General features: G+C 43.2%; 1 protein-coding gene across 1 annotated transcript in view; it reads right to left on the bottom strand.

Moving 5' to 3' along the window:
• The window catches only part of LAPTM4B (lysosomal protein transmembrane 4 beta), an 80,566-nt gene that overhangs the window by 30,877 nt on the left and 30,126 nt on the right, over nt 1–19,563 (bottom strand). The window contains exon 2 of the mRNA XM_080800222.1: nt 18,213–18,324. Coding sequence (XP_080656348.1) covers nt 18,213–18,324 — 112 coding nt within the window. The remainder of the gene's footprint in view (nt 1–18,212; nt 18,325–19,563) is intronic.

Genomic DNA, 19,563 nt, shown 5'->3' on the forward strand with positions numbered 1-19,563 from the left:
CTGGGTGGCTCAGTTGGTTAAGCGGCTGCCTTCGGCTCAGGTCATGATCCCAGCGACCTGGGACCAAGTCTCACATCGGGCTTCTTGCTCAGCAGGGAGCCTGCTTTCGCCCTCTGCCTCTGCCTCTGCCTGCCACTCTGTCTGCCTGTGCTCGCTCTCTCTCTCTCGACTAATAAGTAAAATAAATAAAATCTTTTAAAAAAAAGGTGAAATATCTTATTAGTAATTTTTGTATGATTACATGCTAAAATATTTTGGATATACTGAGCTAACTAATAAGATAAATTTATTAAAGTTAATTTCACCTGTGTTTTTAAATGCGGCTGCTAGGAAATTTTAAATTCCATTATGTGTTTGCACTCTATTTCTATCGAACAGTGCTGATCTGGAACAATGCCTGCATCACAGCAGAGACTAAGCGAACATTTATTTATTCAAGAGGTCATGTTACCGTATCTTTAGGTTCAGATGACACATGACTAGGGTTCCCGTGTGGGATGCTCACAAAAACCCATGCTGTAATGATCTGTATGGTGCTGACAGTGGCCGAGGCACTTCACAGACACCTCATTTAGTACTCCTGACTCCGGCAGACCTGTTCCCACCAAGCACACTGCACAACCAGGCTCGGAGCATATGTGACTTGCTGAGACAGTACCTGCATCAAAAGGCTGAACTGTGACTAATCCTCGCTCAGTGGATTTCAGATCTTTGCCTCTTTCTGCTTAGACTCTGCGGCTTCTACTTCAGGTCTGAATGCTCACCAAATGACCTAACCTGGCCTGTCACTTCCTACAGGTATTTCTCCAAAGGAAAACATTCCACTTCTAGAACCTTCCTCTCTGTATCCTCAGCTTTAGAGATGAGAGAACATTTTAAGTAGGAGGTCTACATAAAATGCAGATATATCGGGGCGCCTGGGTGGCTCAGTGGGTTAAAGCCTCTGCCTTCGGCTCAGGTCATGATCCCGGGTCCTGGGATCGAGCCCCGCATCGGGCTCTCTGCTCAGCAGGAAGCCTGCTCTCTCCTCTCTCTCTGCCTGCTTCTCTGCCTACTTGTGATCTCCGTCTGTCAAATAAATAAATAAAATCTTAAAAAAAAAATGCAGATATATCAAAAAAGACCATTTGCCATCTTAAAAAAAAACAAACACAACAACTCGAAGCCTCCTGAGATTAATCTACAGATTTAGTGCAATAAATTCATGATGATGCTGGTCACTTTAATTAAAGGAGTGAAAAATCTAATTCTCAAATAAGAAAAAAAAAAAATCACTCAGAGGATGATTAGCCAGAGTCAGTACTTAAAAGATCACGGTTTCCGCAGTGTCTGGGTGGCTCAGTGGGCTGAGCCTCTGACTTCGGCTCAGGTCATGATCCCAGGGTCCTGGGATGGAGCCCCACAGCAATCTCCCTGTTCCGCGGACAGTCTGCTTCTCCCTCTCTTTCCGCCCCTCTCCCCCTCTCGTGTTCTCTCTCACTTCCACTCTTTCTCTCTCTCAAGGAAATAAATAAAATCTTTAAAAAAAAAAAAAAGATCATGATTTCTTTCAGAATACATACATATTTTGTCATTAATAATTTTAATGCTACATTAACTTAGCTTTTCCCTCTTGTGAGGGAAAAGATACCTACAAAGAAAGTTAATGTATGCCTCACAGCATCCTCACAGATCAGTGGGGGAATAAACCTGAATGCATCTTCCATGCAAAATGAAGCTCAAGAGGCTGACCTAACCCCTTACAGGCAAAGGGCAAGACTCTCTGTAGGGAGCCACATATGTAAACACACACGGATGCATTCTAGTGCCTTCATTTGCATATGAAGCAATGAAGCAGTGAGGGTTATCAGGTTCTCTCCTGCCTACAGAAAGCTATGACCAGAGTGGGATGTCCATCGTCTGCTTTGTTTCCCCCATTCATAGTTATGCTTTCTTTCCTCACTGAACTGGGCTGTTGTGTTATTTCATTTTAAGAAACCTAAGAGATGGGGCGCCTGGGTGGCTCAGTGGGTTAAGCCTCTGCCTTCCGCCCAGGTCATGATCTCAGGGTCCTGTGATTGAGCCCCCCGCATTGGGATCTCAGCTCAGGGAGGAGCCTGCTTCCCCCTCTCTCTCTGCCTGCCTCTGTGCCTACTTGTGACCTCTCTGTCAAATAAATAAATAGAAACCTAAGAGATAAGTATTAATATTATCCCCATTTTAGATAAGAAAAAGATGGCTCAGAGAAGGCCAAGTAATTTACCCAAGGCTGCCCAGCTAGTAAGTGGGATATTCTTCCCAAGCTGTCTAACCCCCCAGTCAACTCTCTCAGGCAGTATGGGGCCCGGCTGGGAAGGAGGTAGATCACACAGTGATGCAGGTCAAAGTGCGGGGAAAGCCACACAGCAGCCCTCCAAGGAGCTGGACATCAGTATGTACTTGCTATGTGCAAAACCGATCCGAGGGGCACCTGGGTGGCTCAGTGGGTTAAAGCCTCTGCCTTCGGCTCAGGTCATGATCCCAGGATCCTGGGATCGAGCCCCGCATCAGGCTCTCTGCTCGGCAGGGAGCCTGCTTCCTCCTCTCTCCCTCTCTTCCTGCCTCTCTGCCTACTTGTGATCTCTGTCAAATAAATAAATAAAATCTTTAAAAAAAAAAAAAAACTGATCCGAATTTATGGTGACCTTTGAAACCTGCATTCAGGCGAAAGTTTTATTATTTTCTTGCCAACTGAGACAGTTTCCAAATTCTGTACAAGCATATTTTATAATGAGAAAAACATTAATTTAGGGGCACCTGGGTGGCTCAGAGGGTTAAAGTCTCTGCCTTCGGCTCAGGTCATGATCTCAGGGTCCTGGGATCAAACCCCCGCATCAAGCTCTCTGCTCAGCAGGGAGCCTGCTTCCCCCGCACTCTCTCTGCCTTTCTGACTACTTGTGATCTCTCTCTGTCAAATAAATAAATAAAATCTTTTTTAAAATTTTTAATTTAATTTTAAAAAAGAAAGAAAAACATTAATTTAACAGAAGCCAGCCCATTTAGAGGATATTTGCTACTTCACGGATCTTAAACGAGACAGATAGGTAGACAGACAAACTCAAAGCTGTATTCAAAAATTTTAAATATTAATATAACCACAAAAATTGATATAACCTGCATATCCTACTCTGAAGTAAAAAGAAACTCCAGAACTAAATCTCACATAATCATAAACAATGTTTAAATGCACATTTTTCTCGAAGAGAAATTCATTTTTTTGAAGGTATTTATTTATTTATTTGACACAGAGAGAGCATAAGCAGTGGGAGCTGCAGAAGGAGAGGGGGAAGCACCCCCAGGGCGCAATCCCTGAGATCATGACCTGAGCCGAAGGCAAACACTTAATTAACCAACTGAGCCACCCAGGCGCCCCGTCGAAGAAGAGAAATTTAAAAGGCACAAATAAAAGTTGTAATAGGTATCCTATTACCAGGCACAATGACACACTACTTAAAATTATGAAAATGTTAATTTGAGATGAGGAAATTTTCAATATTCTGTTCGTACAAATTATTATACCAACCACACTGACCAGACTGAATATATGACAAGCATGTGAAATCCCTTAGGTAGAATCAAAGTGTAAACTGAATAAAACCACAGAGCGGGTTAAGATAAAGCAGGCTCACGTGCCTTCTCTCCTAGCAAACGAGAGCACAGGTTAATTCCTCTGAAATAACGCACAGGGCACCATGGTGACCGTGAGTTACTCTGAGGGATTAAAATTCATTCCTTTATTTTTATTTGTCTTATTTATTTTTTAAGCAGGTTCCACACCCAGTGTGGAGCCCAACACAGGACTTGAACTCACGACCCTAAGATGGAGACAAGAGTTGAGATCAAAAGCTGGACGCTTAACTGACTACGCCACCCAAGAGCCCCTAAAATTCATTCCTTTTATTTTTTTTAATTCATTCCTTTTAATTATGTCATGTAAATGAGATAATTATTCTAATAACAAAGTATGGACTTCTACGATCAGTAACAGTACTGTTCAGTGACAGAACAACCTTTACTTATTCTTGGCACAAGGAGCTCCCAGTAGCAATCCAGTCAGAGCATGCTGTCCTCACATTGTTCCCTAAATTAAATTCCTGCTTTAATAATGCAGTTCTACTTTGAAAAGGATCCTAAGAAGAGCTACACCAGGGGCGCCTGGGTGGCTCAGTTGGTTGAGTGTCTGCCTTTGGCTTGGGTCATGGTCCCAGGGTCCTGGGATCGAGCCCCACATCGGGCTCCTTGCTCGGCGGGGAGCCTGCTTCTCCCTCTCCCTCTGCCTGCTGCTCTGCCTACTTGTGCTCTCTCTCTCTGTCAAATAAATAAATAAATAATCTAAAAAAAAAAAGAAAAGAAAAGAAAAGCTACCCCACAGGCCACAAAAGGCTAATTAGACAATGTTTTCTGATACTTAGTTAATCACTGAAACAGAATAGGCATGTAAAGGAGTTCTCTGAAATGCCTTTCTCTTTCTTTCTAAGCCACTGTATTGTCAATTATTGGTGAGACTGAGTTATTTTTTCCCGAATAATTACCCAGATCTCCATTTCTTTCTTCTGCTCCTTTCCCCCCACTTTTTCCTATTTGAGCTGGGTTTCTATCTCTTGTAACTGAAAGTGTTCTCCTAATGCAATCTGCAATAGTTCCTGAATATATTAAGAACAATCCCTTCTTGTCTATCATCAATGTTGCAAATCATTTTCCCAATTTATTTCTCTTTCAACATTACTATGCTGACCTCTGATACAAAAAAAGGTGTAGGTAGGCCTGTGTTGGTATGTGTTTTCATATGATTCAAATAATTTCTTGCATTGTTGTCTCTTGGCCTTAATGTCATGGAATGCCTTTGTTTAAATACCCTTATTTCTAATTCCACTTTCCCTTATATCTCTTCGATTTGGTTCTTTTCCATAAAACTTGGGAGCTAGCTAGATAACTACTTGATTCATGTTCCCATCTTACTTCCTTAGTCATAAGTCACTGTTTTGTCTCAAGTTTCTCTCATTTTTGGCCACATTCCTGGCACCGCAGTTTATGAAAACAAACACTATCTGGGGTCTATTCTCACTGTTAGGTCTAGAGAACTATTTTCGGATGGATCTGCAGCAACACTATGAGCTACTGAAGCAAAATACAAAGCTGTGAATGCCCACAATGGCAAAGAGAAAACACAGGTTCAACAAGTCCCTACTATAGGGTCCCACGTTCTGAGACTGAAAAGCTTGGGGAGGAGGACGCAATTAGGCACTAGTTTTATTCCATTAAAACAGAAGAAAGGTTCTAATACACTTTTTGTTATGTGTGTGGCAACTGTTTACAACTTTTTATTGAAGTAGATTCAGACAGAAGAGTTTTTTGGTAACCTGGCTAATTTATTTACAACATTCTTCTTTTTATTTATTTATTTTTTTTAGGATTTGTTTTATTTGACAGACAGAGATCACAAGTAGACAGAGAAGACAGGCAGAGAGAGAGGGGGAGGCAGGCTCCCTGCTGAGCAGAGAGCCTGATGTGGGGCTTGATCCCAGGACCCTGGGGATCATGACCTGAGCCAAAGGTGGAGGCTTAACCCACTTGAGCTACCCAGGCGCCCCTACAACTTTATTTATTTATTTTTTTTAAAGATTTTATTTATTTATTTGACAGACAGAGATCACAAGTAGGCAGAGAGAGAGGAGAAAGCAGGCTCTCCACGGAGCAGAGAGCCCGATGCAGGCTCGATCCCAGGACTCTGGGATCATGACCTGAGCCGAAGGCAGAGGCTTTAACCCACTGAGCCAGCCACCCAGGCGCCCCCCCTACAACTTTATTCTTAAACTCAACATTTATTTCCTGAATACTCAACAGGTGTGTAATATGGAATAAACACCATTAAGGACGTAATCAGGACATAACCTCTGTTCTGATGCTCAGCATCTACTGGGGAGGGAGGGAAGAATTCAAGAGGAGGTAACTGACGAAGAGCTAAGGGAGGTCAGAGGGAGCAGTATTATTTCCAGAAAAGGGGAATAAAGAATTTATTGGAGGACATGATTATTTGGACAGGGTTGTTTTCTTCCTCATACTTTTTTTAAATTGAGATGTAATTCACATGCCATAAAAAAAACTACTCTTTAAAACCATGTATAGTTCAGTGAGTTTTTGGTATAATCACAAAGTTGCACAGCTCATCACCACTAATTCCAGAATATTTTCACTCTCCCAAAAAAATCCCCCATACCCTCAGCAGTCACTCCCCACCCCCCTTTCCTCCAGCCCCTGGCAGTCACTCATCTACTTTCCATCTCTATAGATCTGCCCATTCCATACATCTCATATAAAGAGAATCATACAATATGTGGCTTTTGTGTCTGTGTGTGTCTGGCATTAACGTTTGCAAGGTTTACCCATGTTGTCAGGCCCTAAGATTTAAAATAAGCTATAAAAGGTTAGGAAGGATTAGTTATTTCAATAATTTACTTAAACTGTCAAGTTTAAGTAACCCTCTATTCTCTAAGATAAGGAAATTAGCTCTTGCCAGCTATATGCTTATACTGAGATATACACTGACATAATTAAGTCTCTATATAAAAACAGAACTGGGGCGCCTGGTTGACTCGTCAGTGGAGCAAGTGACTCTTGATCTCGGGGATGTAAGATTGAGCCCCACACTGGCTATTTAGTTTACTTAAAAATGAAATCTAAAAAAAAAAGAAAGGAAAAAAGAAAAACTAATAAACAGCATTTACATTTTTTTGGTGTGATTATGTTCACCGGAGAACCAAGATACGTATGTGTCTAGACCACACGGTGAAGAAAGCAAAATAACTTTATTTTTAAAGCCATTTAATGAGAAAACATGAATGATCTATAGATTTAATGCAATCCCTATTAAACTACAGGATTTTTCACAGACCTAGGAAAAATACAACCCTAAAATTTATATGTAACCACAAAAGATCCCAAGTAGCCAAAGCAATCTTGAAAAAGAAAACCAAAGCTGGAGGCATCACCATTCCAGTCTTCAAATTATACTACATAATATAGTACTGGCACAACCATAGACCCATAGATCAATAGAACAGAATAGAAAACCCAGAAATAAACCCACAATTATACGGTCAATTAATCTTCAACAAAGCAGAAAAGAGTATCTAATGGAAAAAAGACAGTCTCTTCAACAAATGGTGTTGGGAACACTGGACAGCTACATGCAAAAAGAATGAAACTGGACCACTTTCTTACACCATACGCAAAGATAAACTCAAAATGGATCAGGAGCTAAATGTGAGAGCTGAAACCATAAAAATCCTTGAGAGCACCGGCAGTAATTTCTCTGTCATCGGCTATAGCAACGTTTTTCTAGATACATCTCCTGAGGCAAGGGGAAGCAAAAGATAAACTGTTGGGATGATGTCAAAATAAAGTTTCTGCACAGTGCAACAACAATAAAACTAAAAACAGGAGAAAGTATCTGCAAATCACATATTCAATAAAGAATTAGTATCTTAAAAAAGGAACTTATCAAACTAAACATCCAAAAAACAAATACTCCAATTAAAATATGGGCAACAACATGAACAGACATTTCCCCAAAGACATCCAGATGGCCAACAGACACATGAAAAGATGCTCAACGTCACTCATCATCAGGGAAATGCAATCAAAACCAGAGTGAGATACCACCTCACACCAGTCAGAATAGCTAAACGACACATGGACCAACAACTGTTGGTGAGGAAACCCTCATGCACTGCTGGGGGGGATGCAAACTGGTGTAGCCACTGAGGAAACCAGTATGGAGGTTCTTCGAAGTTAAAAACAGAACTCCCCTGAGATCCAGTAATGGCACTACTGGGTGTTTACCCCAAAAGCACAAAAAAGAATTCAAAGGGATATATGCACCCCTATGTTTACCTACATTACCTACAATAGCCAAATTATGGAAGCAGCCAAGTGCCCGTCAACTGATGAATGGATGAAGACAATTTGGCATATATACAATGGAGTATTACTCAACGACAAAGAGTAGTATCTTGCCTGTTTACAACAACATGGATGGAGCCAGAAGTATAATGCTAAGTGAAATAAGTCAGTTACAGAAAGACAAATACCATGACTTCACTCACATGTGGAAGTTAAGAAACAAAACAAATGAGCAAAGGAAAGCAGAGAGAGAGAGAGAGAGAGAGAGAGAGAGAGAGAGAGAGAGACAAACCCAGAAATAGACTCTCCGAACTGTAGTGAACAAACTGATGGTTACGAGGGGAAGAGGATGAGGGAATGGGTTAAACAGGTGATGGGGATTAAGCAGGACACTTGTAATGAGCACTGGGTATTGTGTGGAGGTGCTGAAACACTGTACTGTACCCCTGAAACGAATTTAACAGTGTATGTTAAATACTGGAATTAAAATTTAAAAAACTAATAAAAAAATGAAAACATGTACAATCTATACATATAGGAAAAGTTTTGGAAACATTACTCACGGGACACTGAAGAAGATCTGTATTAACTAGTAAGTTGTAAGTTGTAATCAGACATTTTTATTTTTTATTTACTAACTTGTTTTTAGACAGCAAGTAAGCCTGGGCAGGAGTGGGGCAAAGGGAAAGAGAAAATCTTAAGCAGGCTCCACATCCAGTGTGGAGCCCAACACAGGGCTCCATCTCACAACCCTGAGATCATGACATGAGCTAAAAATCAAAGAGTCAGATACTAATCAACTGGGCCACCCAGGTGCCCCTGTAATCAGGTTTTTTTTTTTTTAGATTTTATTTATTTATTTGACAGAGAGAGACACAGTGAAAGAGAGCACACAAGCAGGGGGGTTGGAGAGGGAGAAGCAGGCTCTCCGCTGAGCAGGGAGCTTGATACAGGGCTCGAGCCCAAGACCCTGGGATCATGACCTGAGACAAAAGCAGACGCTTAATGACTGAGCCACCCAGGCGCCCCTGTAATCAGATATTTTACTTACTCATAAGTTTAAGGCATTGTAATCAGATATTTTAAAAGTGTACCATATCTCTGTAAATTCACTAAAACTCAATGACTTGTACATTTTAAATGGGTTAAGTTTACGGTATATAAAATTATTACCTCAATAATGACATTTTGTTTTCTTTAAGGATTTTACTCATTTGACAGAGAGCGAAACAGCGAGAGAAAAAACACAAGTAGCGAGAGTGGGAGAGGGAGAAGCAGGCTCCCGGCCAACCTGGGAACCCGATGTGGGGCTCCTGGGATCATAAGCATCTGCCTTCGGCTCAAGTCAATGACTGAGCCATCCAGGCACCCCACAATGATGTCATTTTTTAAAAAGTGTGTACAAATACCACATGTAAGGTATCACTTCTCCCTAGGTTAATCAGTAAGTTTAACATCTGTAATTAACAAATATGCAACAGAACTGCCTGAGAACTGGACAAGTTGATGCTAAAGCATAGGAGAAAAAACAAGTAAGAATAGTTGGAAGATTTCTGAAAAAGGAGGACAGATCAGGCTCACCATACGCTATAGCACGTCTGCAGTGGGGAACTGGCACTGAGCATTCACTCCCACCTTCCAGTGGGTCTGCCTATTCTGCAGAGGCTAGAAAGCTACAATCTGCATTTTCCAGACTTCCTTGCAGCGCGGTGCTGGAGGCAGAAACGACTCCCCAGATAGATGGAGACGCATAACAACAACTCTCTCCTTCAAACACCTTCTGCCCTGCCCATGGCTCATCCCGTCTAGTTTCAGCAATAATCCTGCTGACTCAGCTCACTGAAAACCCTTCTCCTTGGTATCGGATCATCCTGGTATCTAATCAAATTCCTCATCCCCAGCCTCTACAACGTGCCACTCTGGTTTGCCTTTGCAAGAATCCTATTGGGCTGTCTAGCAACAATCTCTCCAGCCTTGCTGTTTCTGCTCAATTTCTATCCACGGACCCCCACCTGCCCCGTGGCTACCCTACTTCACTCATCCTTGCTGGAGACGGAGTTGAGTTTGACCTCCTTCCCCTACTGCACAACCCCTCTTGACTAAAGTTGTCCTTACCATTTTTTTTAAAGATTTTATTTATTTATTTGACAGACAGAGATCACAAGTAGGCAGAGAGGCAGGCAGAGAGAGGAAGGGAAGCAGGCCCCCTGCTGAGCAGAGAGGCCGATGTGGGGCTCGATCCCAAGACCCCGGGATCGAGACCTGAGCCGAAGGCAGAGGCTTTAACCCACTGAGCCACCCAGGCGCCCCTGTCCTTACCATCTTTAACAAGTGTCTGAGTAACTTTCTCATCAACACCGTAAAACTGAAAAAGCAAGTCTCAGGAGGCAGACTATGTGAATCCAGCCTATGATTCAGCATGAAAATAAATAATAGATCAATTAGTGATACAAATGTATGTGTACATCTACAAAGAAAGGCAAAGAGATAGTCAACAGTTCAGTAAATGGCTACCTCTGAGATCAGAGGAAAGCATATGCATCAGGAAGGGACCCACTGGACTCTTTTGAAAGTAAGGTAAAAATTCAACTTCTTAAAATGAGCGGTGGGTAGAGAAGTGCTTGTACCATTATTTGGTATTCCGTAAATACTGTTTTATACTGGGGCACCTGGGTGGCTCAGTCAGTTAAGCCTCTGCCTTTGGCTCAGGTCATGATCCCAGGGTCTGGGGATCCATCTCCTAAGGCCACATCAGGGTTCCCTGCTCAGCGGGGAGTCTGCTTCTCCCTCTCCCTCTGACCCTCCCCCCTGCTGGCACTCACTCTCTCAAATGAATTAAAAAAAAAATACTGTTTTATACCTAGTCACTATTTAATAGAGATAATTCTATAAAAAATAAAAACTCCAAATTATTACTAATGAAAAAAGGTAGATATTCATTGTACATGAAACTTTTCTGAAAGGTTTGAATTTTTTCAAAATAAAGATGTGGAGAAAAAACAAGATCCTCACACTAAACCCATGCTAAATGGTAGATTACATCCTGATTTCAAACACATTAAAACTCAAACACCAACAACAAAATTCATCATCGGAGAAGCTGCAGGGGGGAAAGAACACAGAAGGAAGAGCACGGGATGCTTGAGCGAATACTTCTAGTTCCTGCGCACTCCCTGTCCAACCTGGAAACTCAAACCAATCAAAGGAATCTGCAGGGGGAGCACCTGGGGCAGCTCAGTTGGTTAAGCACTCAACTCGTCTTGGTTTCAGCTCAGGTCATGATCTCAGGGTTGTGAGATCAAGCCAGCACGGGCACTGGCTCTGGCTCCGCCAAGTTCAGCCAGGAATCTTGCTTCAGGATTCTTTCTCTCCCTCTGCCCCTCCCCTGCCCACCACTCTCTCCCTCTCTCTCTCAAATAAATAAACCTTTTTTTAAAAAAAGGAACTGACTGTAATTTTATGTATTTTTAAAGATTTTATTTATTGGACAGAGAGAGTACATGCATGAGTAGGGGGAGCTGCAGGCAGAGGCAAAGGGAGAGGCAGGCTCCCCACTGAGCAGAGAGTCCCCCATGTGGCGCTTGATCCCAGACCTGGGGATCATGACCTGAGAAGGAAGACACTTAACTGACTGAACCACCCAGGCACGCTGGCTTAACGTTCGTAACTTTAAAAAAGACACTTAGCAAAGTTTGGCAGGTAAGCGAGTGAATGATTATTCTCAGAGGTCTTCACTGGCCTTTCACCATCCGGTTCTCTGGCCCAGAAAGGCAGACCTGCATGGGCTATCAGCAGCCTCCCGTGCCCTCTGGCCTGACTGGATTCCAGTCAGGAGTCCAGACAGAAGAGCAGAGGCAGGGAGAGGGTGCCTTGGGTTGGCTGTGGCCCTAGACCAGACGCCACTGGTCCTAATGAAGAGGTTAACCCTGTAAGAGTCTCTCATTCCCAGATCCAGTAACCACAGCCTCCCACCACTCCTTCAGGTCTAGGACAGTCTCTGTGGCTTTGATTATCCATGTCACTTCATTATCCCTAGTGGTCTTCGTACATCTACATGTTAGTTAAAAAAACCTCACTTGACAGTGTTCATTGAATTATCTTTAAAAAAAAAAAAAAAAAGATGTAGTCAATGTGTAGAATATGCAACCTTTTGAGTCACATGATTTAAAAGATAAGTACACAGATGGGAGGATGGAGGGTGGAGGATGGAGGGTGGATGGTGGATAATGAAAGTAAAAGGCCAGGAAGGTTCGTTCCTATGGCTCTACTTCCCCAGCTACTGCATGGGTATGTCTACTTCCTCAGGACTGCGGGGATCCTCATGCACAGTGGACAAGCTGTGCAGACTGACTGCCAGGCTTCTATGGGGGTATGTGAATAGACAGCAGGCAGGCAGCCTTCTGTCATTTGGATCTTCTCCAAATGACAGAGCAAGGAGAGCTCTACTCTGTGATGTCAAGAGCCATATGGAGTGGTGCCTGGGTGGCTCAGTGGGTTAAGCCTCTGCCTTCGGCTCAGGTCACGATCTCAGGGTCCTGGGATCGAGCCCCACGTCGGGCTCTCTGCTCAGCGGGAGCCTGCTTCCCTTCCTCTCTCTCTGTCTACTTGTGATCTCTGTCAAATAAATAAATAAATAAAATCTTTAAAAATTTAAAAAAAAAAAGAGCCACATGGGAAGCCCTAGCTAGGGCGCCTGGGTGGCTTGGTGGGTTGAGGCCTGTGCCTTCGGCTCAGGTCATAGTTCCAGGGTCCTGGGATCGAGCCCCACGTTGGGCTCTCTGCTCAGCGAGAGCCTGCTTCCCTTCCTCTCTCTCTGCCTACTTGTGATCTCTGTCAAATAAATAAAATCTTAAAAAAAAAAAAAAAAGCCCTAGCCAATCATTCTTTTTTTTCCTATTTCTTAGATTTTAATTAATTAATGAGAGACAGAGAGAGAGAGACAGGCACATGTTGGGGGGGGGGGATAGAGACAGCGGGGGAAGGAGACAGAGAATCCCAAGCAGACTGAACACCCAGTGGGGAGCCCAACTCAAGGGTCAATCTCAACCCTGAGATCATGACCTGAACCAAACCAAGAGTCAGATGCTTGGGGCGCCCGGGTGGCTCAGTGGTTTAAAGCCTCTGCCTTTGACTCAGGTCATGATCTCAGGGTCCTGGGATCAAGTCCCACATCAGGCTCTGCACAGTGGGGAGCCTGCTTCCCCCTCTCCTCTGCCTGATTCTCTGCCTACTTGTGATCTCTGTCAAATAAATAAATAAAAATCTTAAAAAAAAAAAACAGGAAATTAACACTTTTATAATACTATTAATTAAACTACAAAAATGGTGTGAACTTTATAGGTCTCCCTTTTATTGTCCTTTTTCTGTTGCAGAATCCAATCCAGGATCTCGTACTACATTTAGTTGTGTCTCTTTAGTTTCCTCCAACATATGACAGTTCCTCATTCTTTCCTAGTGTAGCCAACTTGGGGGGGGGGGGGTGTAACATAAAAATATTTATTTATAAATTATAAATATGTATTATCACTAATATTTTTGCATCATATAACATATATAAAAATACAAATGTTAAAGGGCCAATTTTTTTTTTAAGAGAAATCCTACTTTCTTTCTTTATCCCAGAGGATTCTCCCATATGCCTCGTTTTGATGTAAATAATAAATCTTATTCTACCAGATCATTTTAGGAAAATACCATATGGAAAGTGAAACACATTTCCGCTCTGTCCTGGATAAAATCTGCAGATCACCACCACCACTCCAAAAAGATATCAACTTAAAATTGCTATTTAAAGCAATTGCTGGGACGCCTGGGTGGCTCAGTTGGTTAAGCGGCTGCCTTCGGCTCAGGTCATGATCCCAGCGTCCTGGGATCGAGTCCCACATTGGGCTCCTTGCTCAGCAGGGAGCCTGCTTCTCCCTCTGCCTCTGCCTGCCTCTCTGTCTGCCTGTGCTCACTCTCTCTGACAAATAAATAAATAAAATCTTTAAAAAATAAAAAAATAAAAAAATAAAGCAATTGCTTGTACCCATTTCAAGAATTATTTAATTCTATCCATGTGTGAGTTAAATACAGAAAGGCTTGTCAAACACAATGAACTCTGACCTACAAAAATTGTTTTAAAAAGGAGATGGAGCACCTAGGTGGCTTAGCGGATTAGGCATCTGACTCTTGATCTCAGCTCAGGTCTTGACTTCAAGGTCGTAAGTTCAAGCTCCACATTAAAGGGGGGGGGGGGGTGTGCGGCTCCTGGGTGGCTCAGTCAGTTAAGCATTAGTCTTTGGCTCAGGTCACGATCCCAGGGAGTCTCAGGAAGAAGTCTGCTTCTCCTTCTCCCTCTTCCCCTGCTCCTGCTCTCTCTTGCACACATGCACAGGTGCTCTCTCTCTCTCTTTCAAATAAATATCTATCTTTTTAAAAAAGGAGATCCAGGGGCGCCTGGGTGGCTCAGTCACTGAGCGTCTGTCTGTCTTTGGCTCAGGTCATGCATGATCCCAGGGTCCTGGGATTGAGCCCTGAGTCACAGGCTTCTGCTCCATGGGAAGCCTGCTTCTCCCTCTCACTCCTCACTCCCCCTGCTGGTGTTCCCTCTCTCACTGGGTCTCTGTCAAATAATTAAAATCTTTAGAAAAAAAAAAAAAAAAAAAAACAGGGGTGCCTGGGTGGCTCAGTGGGTTAAAGCCTCTGCCTTCGGCTCAGGTCATGATCTCAGGGTCCTGGGATCGAGCCCCACATCCGGCTCTCTGCTCAGCAGGGAGCCTGCTTCCCCCTCTCTCTCTGCCTGCCTCTCTGCCTACTTGTGATCTCTGTCTGTGAAATAAATAAATAAAAATCTTTATTTAAAAAAAAAAACGGAAAAAGAAATAAAATAAAATGTCCTGTTTAAAAAAAAAAAAGGCGACCTAACCATATGAAAAGGAATGTAAGCAAAGTTTAAAAAAAAAAAAAAAAAAGACACACTCAAGTCACTATGCACTCCTCTGTACCTTTTTATAACATGTGACTTAAATGACTGATAGAGCCCTAACAATAATTACAAACTCTTCATTCATTTCTTTTAAATATATGACATATGAGAGAAACCTCCAATGCACTGGAATTAATATCCAGGACATTAGAGAACAACTACTATTTTAAACTCTTAAGTACCAGCAAGTCATTTAAGTCAGCTAAATTAAGCCTACACTGTCAGAGACTCATTACCCAGCTTAATCTCTGGCAATTAGATCAAGGCATATAATGTTACTATATGATTCAGAGAACACTATAGCTGTATCATTTAAAACTTCTTTTTCTAACCTCAACTACTTTAGAAATGGAATCCCGCTACTGGACAAAGAGCAAAAAGATAATTTGTTTTTAAATGTCAACCAAACATTATGTCTATAGCTTACATAGTCTTTTAGCTCAGGGGAAGGAAGGCAGAGATATTAATTTAATATTAACGGAACTCATTATCCTTTCTGGAAGAATCCGTAAGAGTAATAGGGTTATTCAAAATCATGAGAAGGAGCGATGTTATAGCAGAAGTCCCGTCTCAGTCTGACAAGGTCCCACACCCCAGGAGAATATAATGTCCTGACTATTTAGTACGATCACAAAGCTATGGTGGTAAAAGGTAAAAGCGTCTCCTGGGGGCGCCTGGGTGGCTCAGCGGGCTTGGCATCCAACGCTTGGTTTTGGCTCAGGTCATGATCTCAGGGCCATGAGACTGAGCCCCCCGTCAGGCTCCAAGCTCAGCGCAGAGTCTGCTTGTTCCTTTCCCTCTACACTTCCCCCTCCCCCAATTCATGCTCTTTTTCCTCTTTCTAAAATCTAAAATAAAGAAATCTTTAATGAAACAAAAAAAGAGAGAGAGAGAAAAAAGAGAAGAGGAGAGGAGAAAAGAGAGAAAAGAAAAGAGAAAAAAAAGAGAAGAGAAGAGAAGAGAAAAGCATCTCTTGGTTTTCTATTTATTTCATTACCAGTTTGCTCTCAGATTCCTATTCTGACCTCTACTGATGGGGCTCCTCCAGGGCTCAATCTGGTCCCCCTTACCTTTTCCCCTTCACTATGTCCTTAACATAAATACCATTTCTAGGCTGATGTCCTCAAATTTACATCAGCCCAGACGTCTGGGTTCTGGGTTACAGAGTCACACACCCAACCACCTTTTTAATCTCTCCACAGCTCGTGTTTTAGCTGCAACATACTTAAGTAAGAATGGTTAGTAAAAGAGCAAAATATACTGGCACTTACTATGGGCCAAACCCCATTCTAAGTGTTTTTTTTCATGTACTAACTTTAATCACTTTTAATCACCATGACAATCCCACGAGGCAGATACTATGATCACCCCTCTCTCTCAGTGGGGGAATGGAAGGCACACAAAGGTAACTGACTAGCCCCATGTTCACCCCTCTCTCTCAGTGGGGGAATGGAAGGCACACAAAGGTAACTGACTAGCCCCATGTTAACACATTTAATATATGGCACAGTCAGGATTCAAACTAAGGTCTTCTGCTTCAGAGCACAGATTCCTAACCACCTCGCTGAGTTACTCAAAGCGAAGTCAAGTTCCCTCCCCTAGATAAGCACTCATCTCCCGAACCCAGACTCTCTTCCCCCTAGAGATCAGTCTTTTATTCAAGCTGGAAAGCAGGGATCGTCTGATTCCTTCCTCCCTTCCTCCCTCCCTTCCTCACCCACACTAACAAGGTCTATCAATCCTACCTCCAAAACCCACCCTCTTCCCCATCCTCTGTGCAGCCTGGATCACAGGGAAACACCCCGAACTAGTCTCCAGACCTCTATACTCACGCACCAGTCTCCTAAATGCATCCTCCTCTCAGCAATGAAAGGGATCTGCATAAAACACACATCAATGCATAACTGCTGAATTACTAAAGGCACTCAACAGCGATGTTCGCACCCTGGGAACAGAACCCACAAGCCTCAGTCTTCTAAATGTTCCCAGTCTATCCCAAAACTGCATCTCGAGTCACTGTCTCCCCACCTTACTCATTTTGCCCCAACATTTTTCTTAAAATGCATTTACAGTACTCCAAAGCCAATGACAATTACATTTGCATGATCTTTTGTTTGGGATTATGCACAACACTGCCCCTTTCAGGCAGTGTGGACACAGCGTGACTGTAATTATAAAATGTTCAGGTATCTATGACCTTAAAGCTGGGGAGGGGGGGAGGCCAGCCTCCTTCTGGTCTATCACACATCCACATTCCTGTGTATGTTTCTACTTATTGGAAAAAGGCCCAAGTCCACCAAATAATGAGCAAAAGAGCTTCTGGAACAGAGAATGATCATCTCCTATAAGAAAGGTAAATACAGAAACTTAAGAGAAGACACAATGAGATAGATAAGCATGGTCCTTCTGACCTTGCTTCCTGCCATTTACTCCCTATCCTTGTGGCTCAGCCATTAAGGACCTGCCTTCAGCTCAGGTCATGATCCCAGGGTCCCGGGAACAAGCACCATGTTGGGCTCCCTCCTCCAGGCGAAGCCTGTTTCTCCCTCTCTGACTCCCCCTAATTGTGTTCCCAACTGTGTCGCTGACAAATAAATAAAATCTTATTTAAAAAAAAAAAAAAGACTATGGGGCACCTGGGTGGCTCAGTGGGTTGAAGCCTCTGCCTTCAGCTCAGGTCATGATCCCGGGGTCCTGGGATCTAGTCCCGAATTGGGCTCTCTAAGCAGCAGGGAGCCTGCTTCCTCCTCTCTGCCTGCCTGCCTCTCTGCCTACTTGTGATCTCTATCAAATAAATAAATAAAATCTTTTTTGAAAAAATTAAAAGTAAAAAAAAAAGGGCTAAAAAGGCCCAGGGTAAAAAACAACAAAGCAATAATTTAAAAAATTAACTTTCTTTAAACAAAGAAAGTTAATGTGGGGGGGGAGGGGGGAGGGGGGGAGGTTATGGACATTGGGGAGGGTATGTGCTATGTGAGTCCTGTCAAGTGTATAAACCTGGTGATTCACAGACCTGTACTCCCGGGGATAAAGATACATTATATGTTTATAAAAAAAAAATTTTAAATTAATTTAAAAAAAAAAAAGGAAAAGAAGAGACATCTACTTAGACTCCTGCACTTAGAACAGCAGCAGAGCACAAGCAGCACGTTAAGTATCTGTTGATCTGATTTGTAACGACGGAAAGAAAACGGAAAGAAAGGGAAGTATCGGTTCAAATGGGCCCATGAATCAATATTTGTAATTTAACAGGAAGACCTGGCGGCAGGATTCCCCGCCCTTGAAAAATACCCAAAGAGCAACAGCTGCTATCTGATGTACTTACTGGCATCATCCATGAACTCAAAGTCGCCTCCCAGCTCAGAACTTGAGAAGTGGTACTGGTCCGGGTCCGCCAAGGCGCTCAGCAGAACCAGCAGCACCACAGCGTTGATGACCTGCAGGGAGAGAAATAAGCACCCCAGGAAATGGTCCCTATCGTAAGAACGTAAACTGACCACATGGAATTTAACATCAGCAGAGGGTCCTCCCATCCAACCCTTGGCCACCCATCCCCACCACCACCCCCAGGGTGCCCGCGGATCCTGGCAGCCAGGGAAGGGCGGCTTGGTTGTGGCCAGCAGGCAGATTTTACCTCCTGCCCCCTCAAGGCGGAAACCCTAGAGCAGGTGAGCAACCCATCCGGACACACACAGCAGTCCTAATGCCCAACAAGGTGGGAAACACATACAGACTCCAGTTAGCCAAGTGCGCTCTGATAAGCAACCACAAGTCTTTCCAGGTGACCCAACATTTCCACAGGGTCAGACAATGTGAGTTTTGAGACCAGCTAGGACACAGAGTCAGAGAATGGTACAAAACCACGGTAGCAGAGCCAGGATCCAACCCCCTCACTGCAGCACAGGTGAGCCCCTTTCCACCCCGGGCCCAATGCTCTGCCTTCCGGATACCGCAGAATACACACGTCCCTCGGGTACTTCAAACTTAGATCATCTGAACGGAAATCACCTCCGCTCACCATCTCCCAACTCTGCTCCTCTTTTTATGTTCTCTATCTTATTAAAAAAAAAAATACCATCACCATTAATAATTAAAAGTGGAACTCAGGCACACGCTAAGTGCTGTACGTGGAGTCTCTATCTTAAGCCGTCCAATGACCTAGTGAACTCGGCACTAAATTATCCCCATGTTAGGGACGAGAAAACTGAGGCTTGGGGGTGAAGAACATTACTGAAGATCATACCACTAACAATCTGCAGAAATGGAATGTGAATCCAGGAACTTTTAATTCCAAAACCCAATCTCTTAGCCTCCTGTTTGTACTTGAAACCTGGTTATCTTTGGGCTTACCATCATCTTCCTTATCCCCACATCCGACCAACTGGGAAATTCTGGCTCTTCCACTCCTGCATTTCTATTTCCTGTGTTTTTCCTAACTGCCCTTGCTGCATGCTGCGCACGTGTACCAGCTGTGGGCAGGTGTACCAGCTGTGGGCAGGTGTACCAGCTATGGCGGAGCTGGGGGGCGGTTGTGGGGAGAGCGTAGGTGAGGCCTGAGACGAGACTGGGGTGTCTTTTTCTGAGTTTTACTCTTGTCAAAATGGAGAGAAGAAAATGAATAACCATGAAGATTAGAGAGGAATTCATTTACTAACCAGAGTAAATAAAGGCATATC

Source organism: Martes martes (genome assembly GCF_963455335.1).
Source record: "Martes martes genome assembly, chromosome: 4".
In the NCBI taxonomy this organism is placed as follows: Eukaryota; Metazoa; Chordata; class Mammalia; order Carnivora; family Mustelidae; genus Martes; species Martes martes.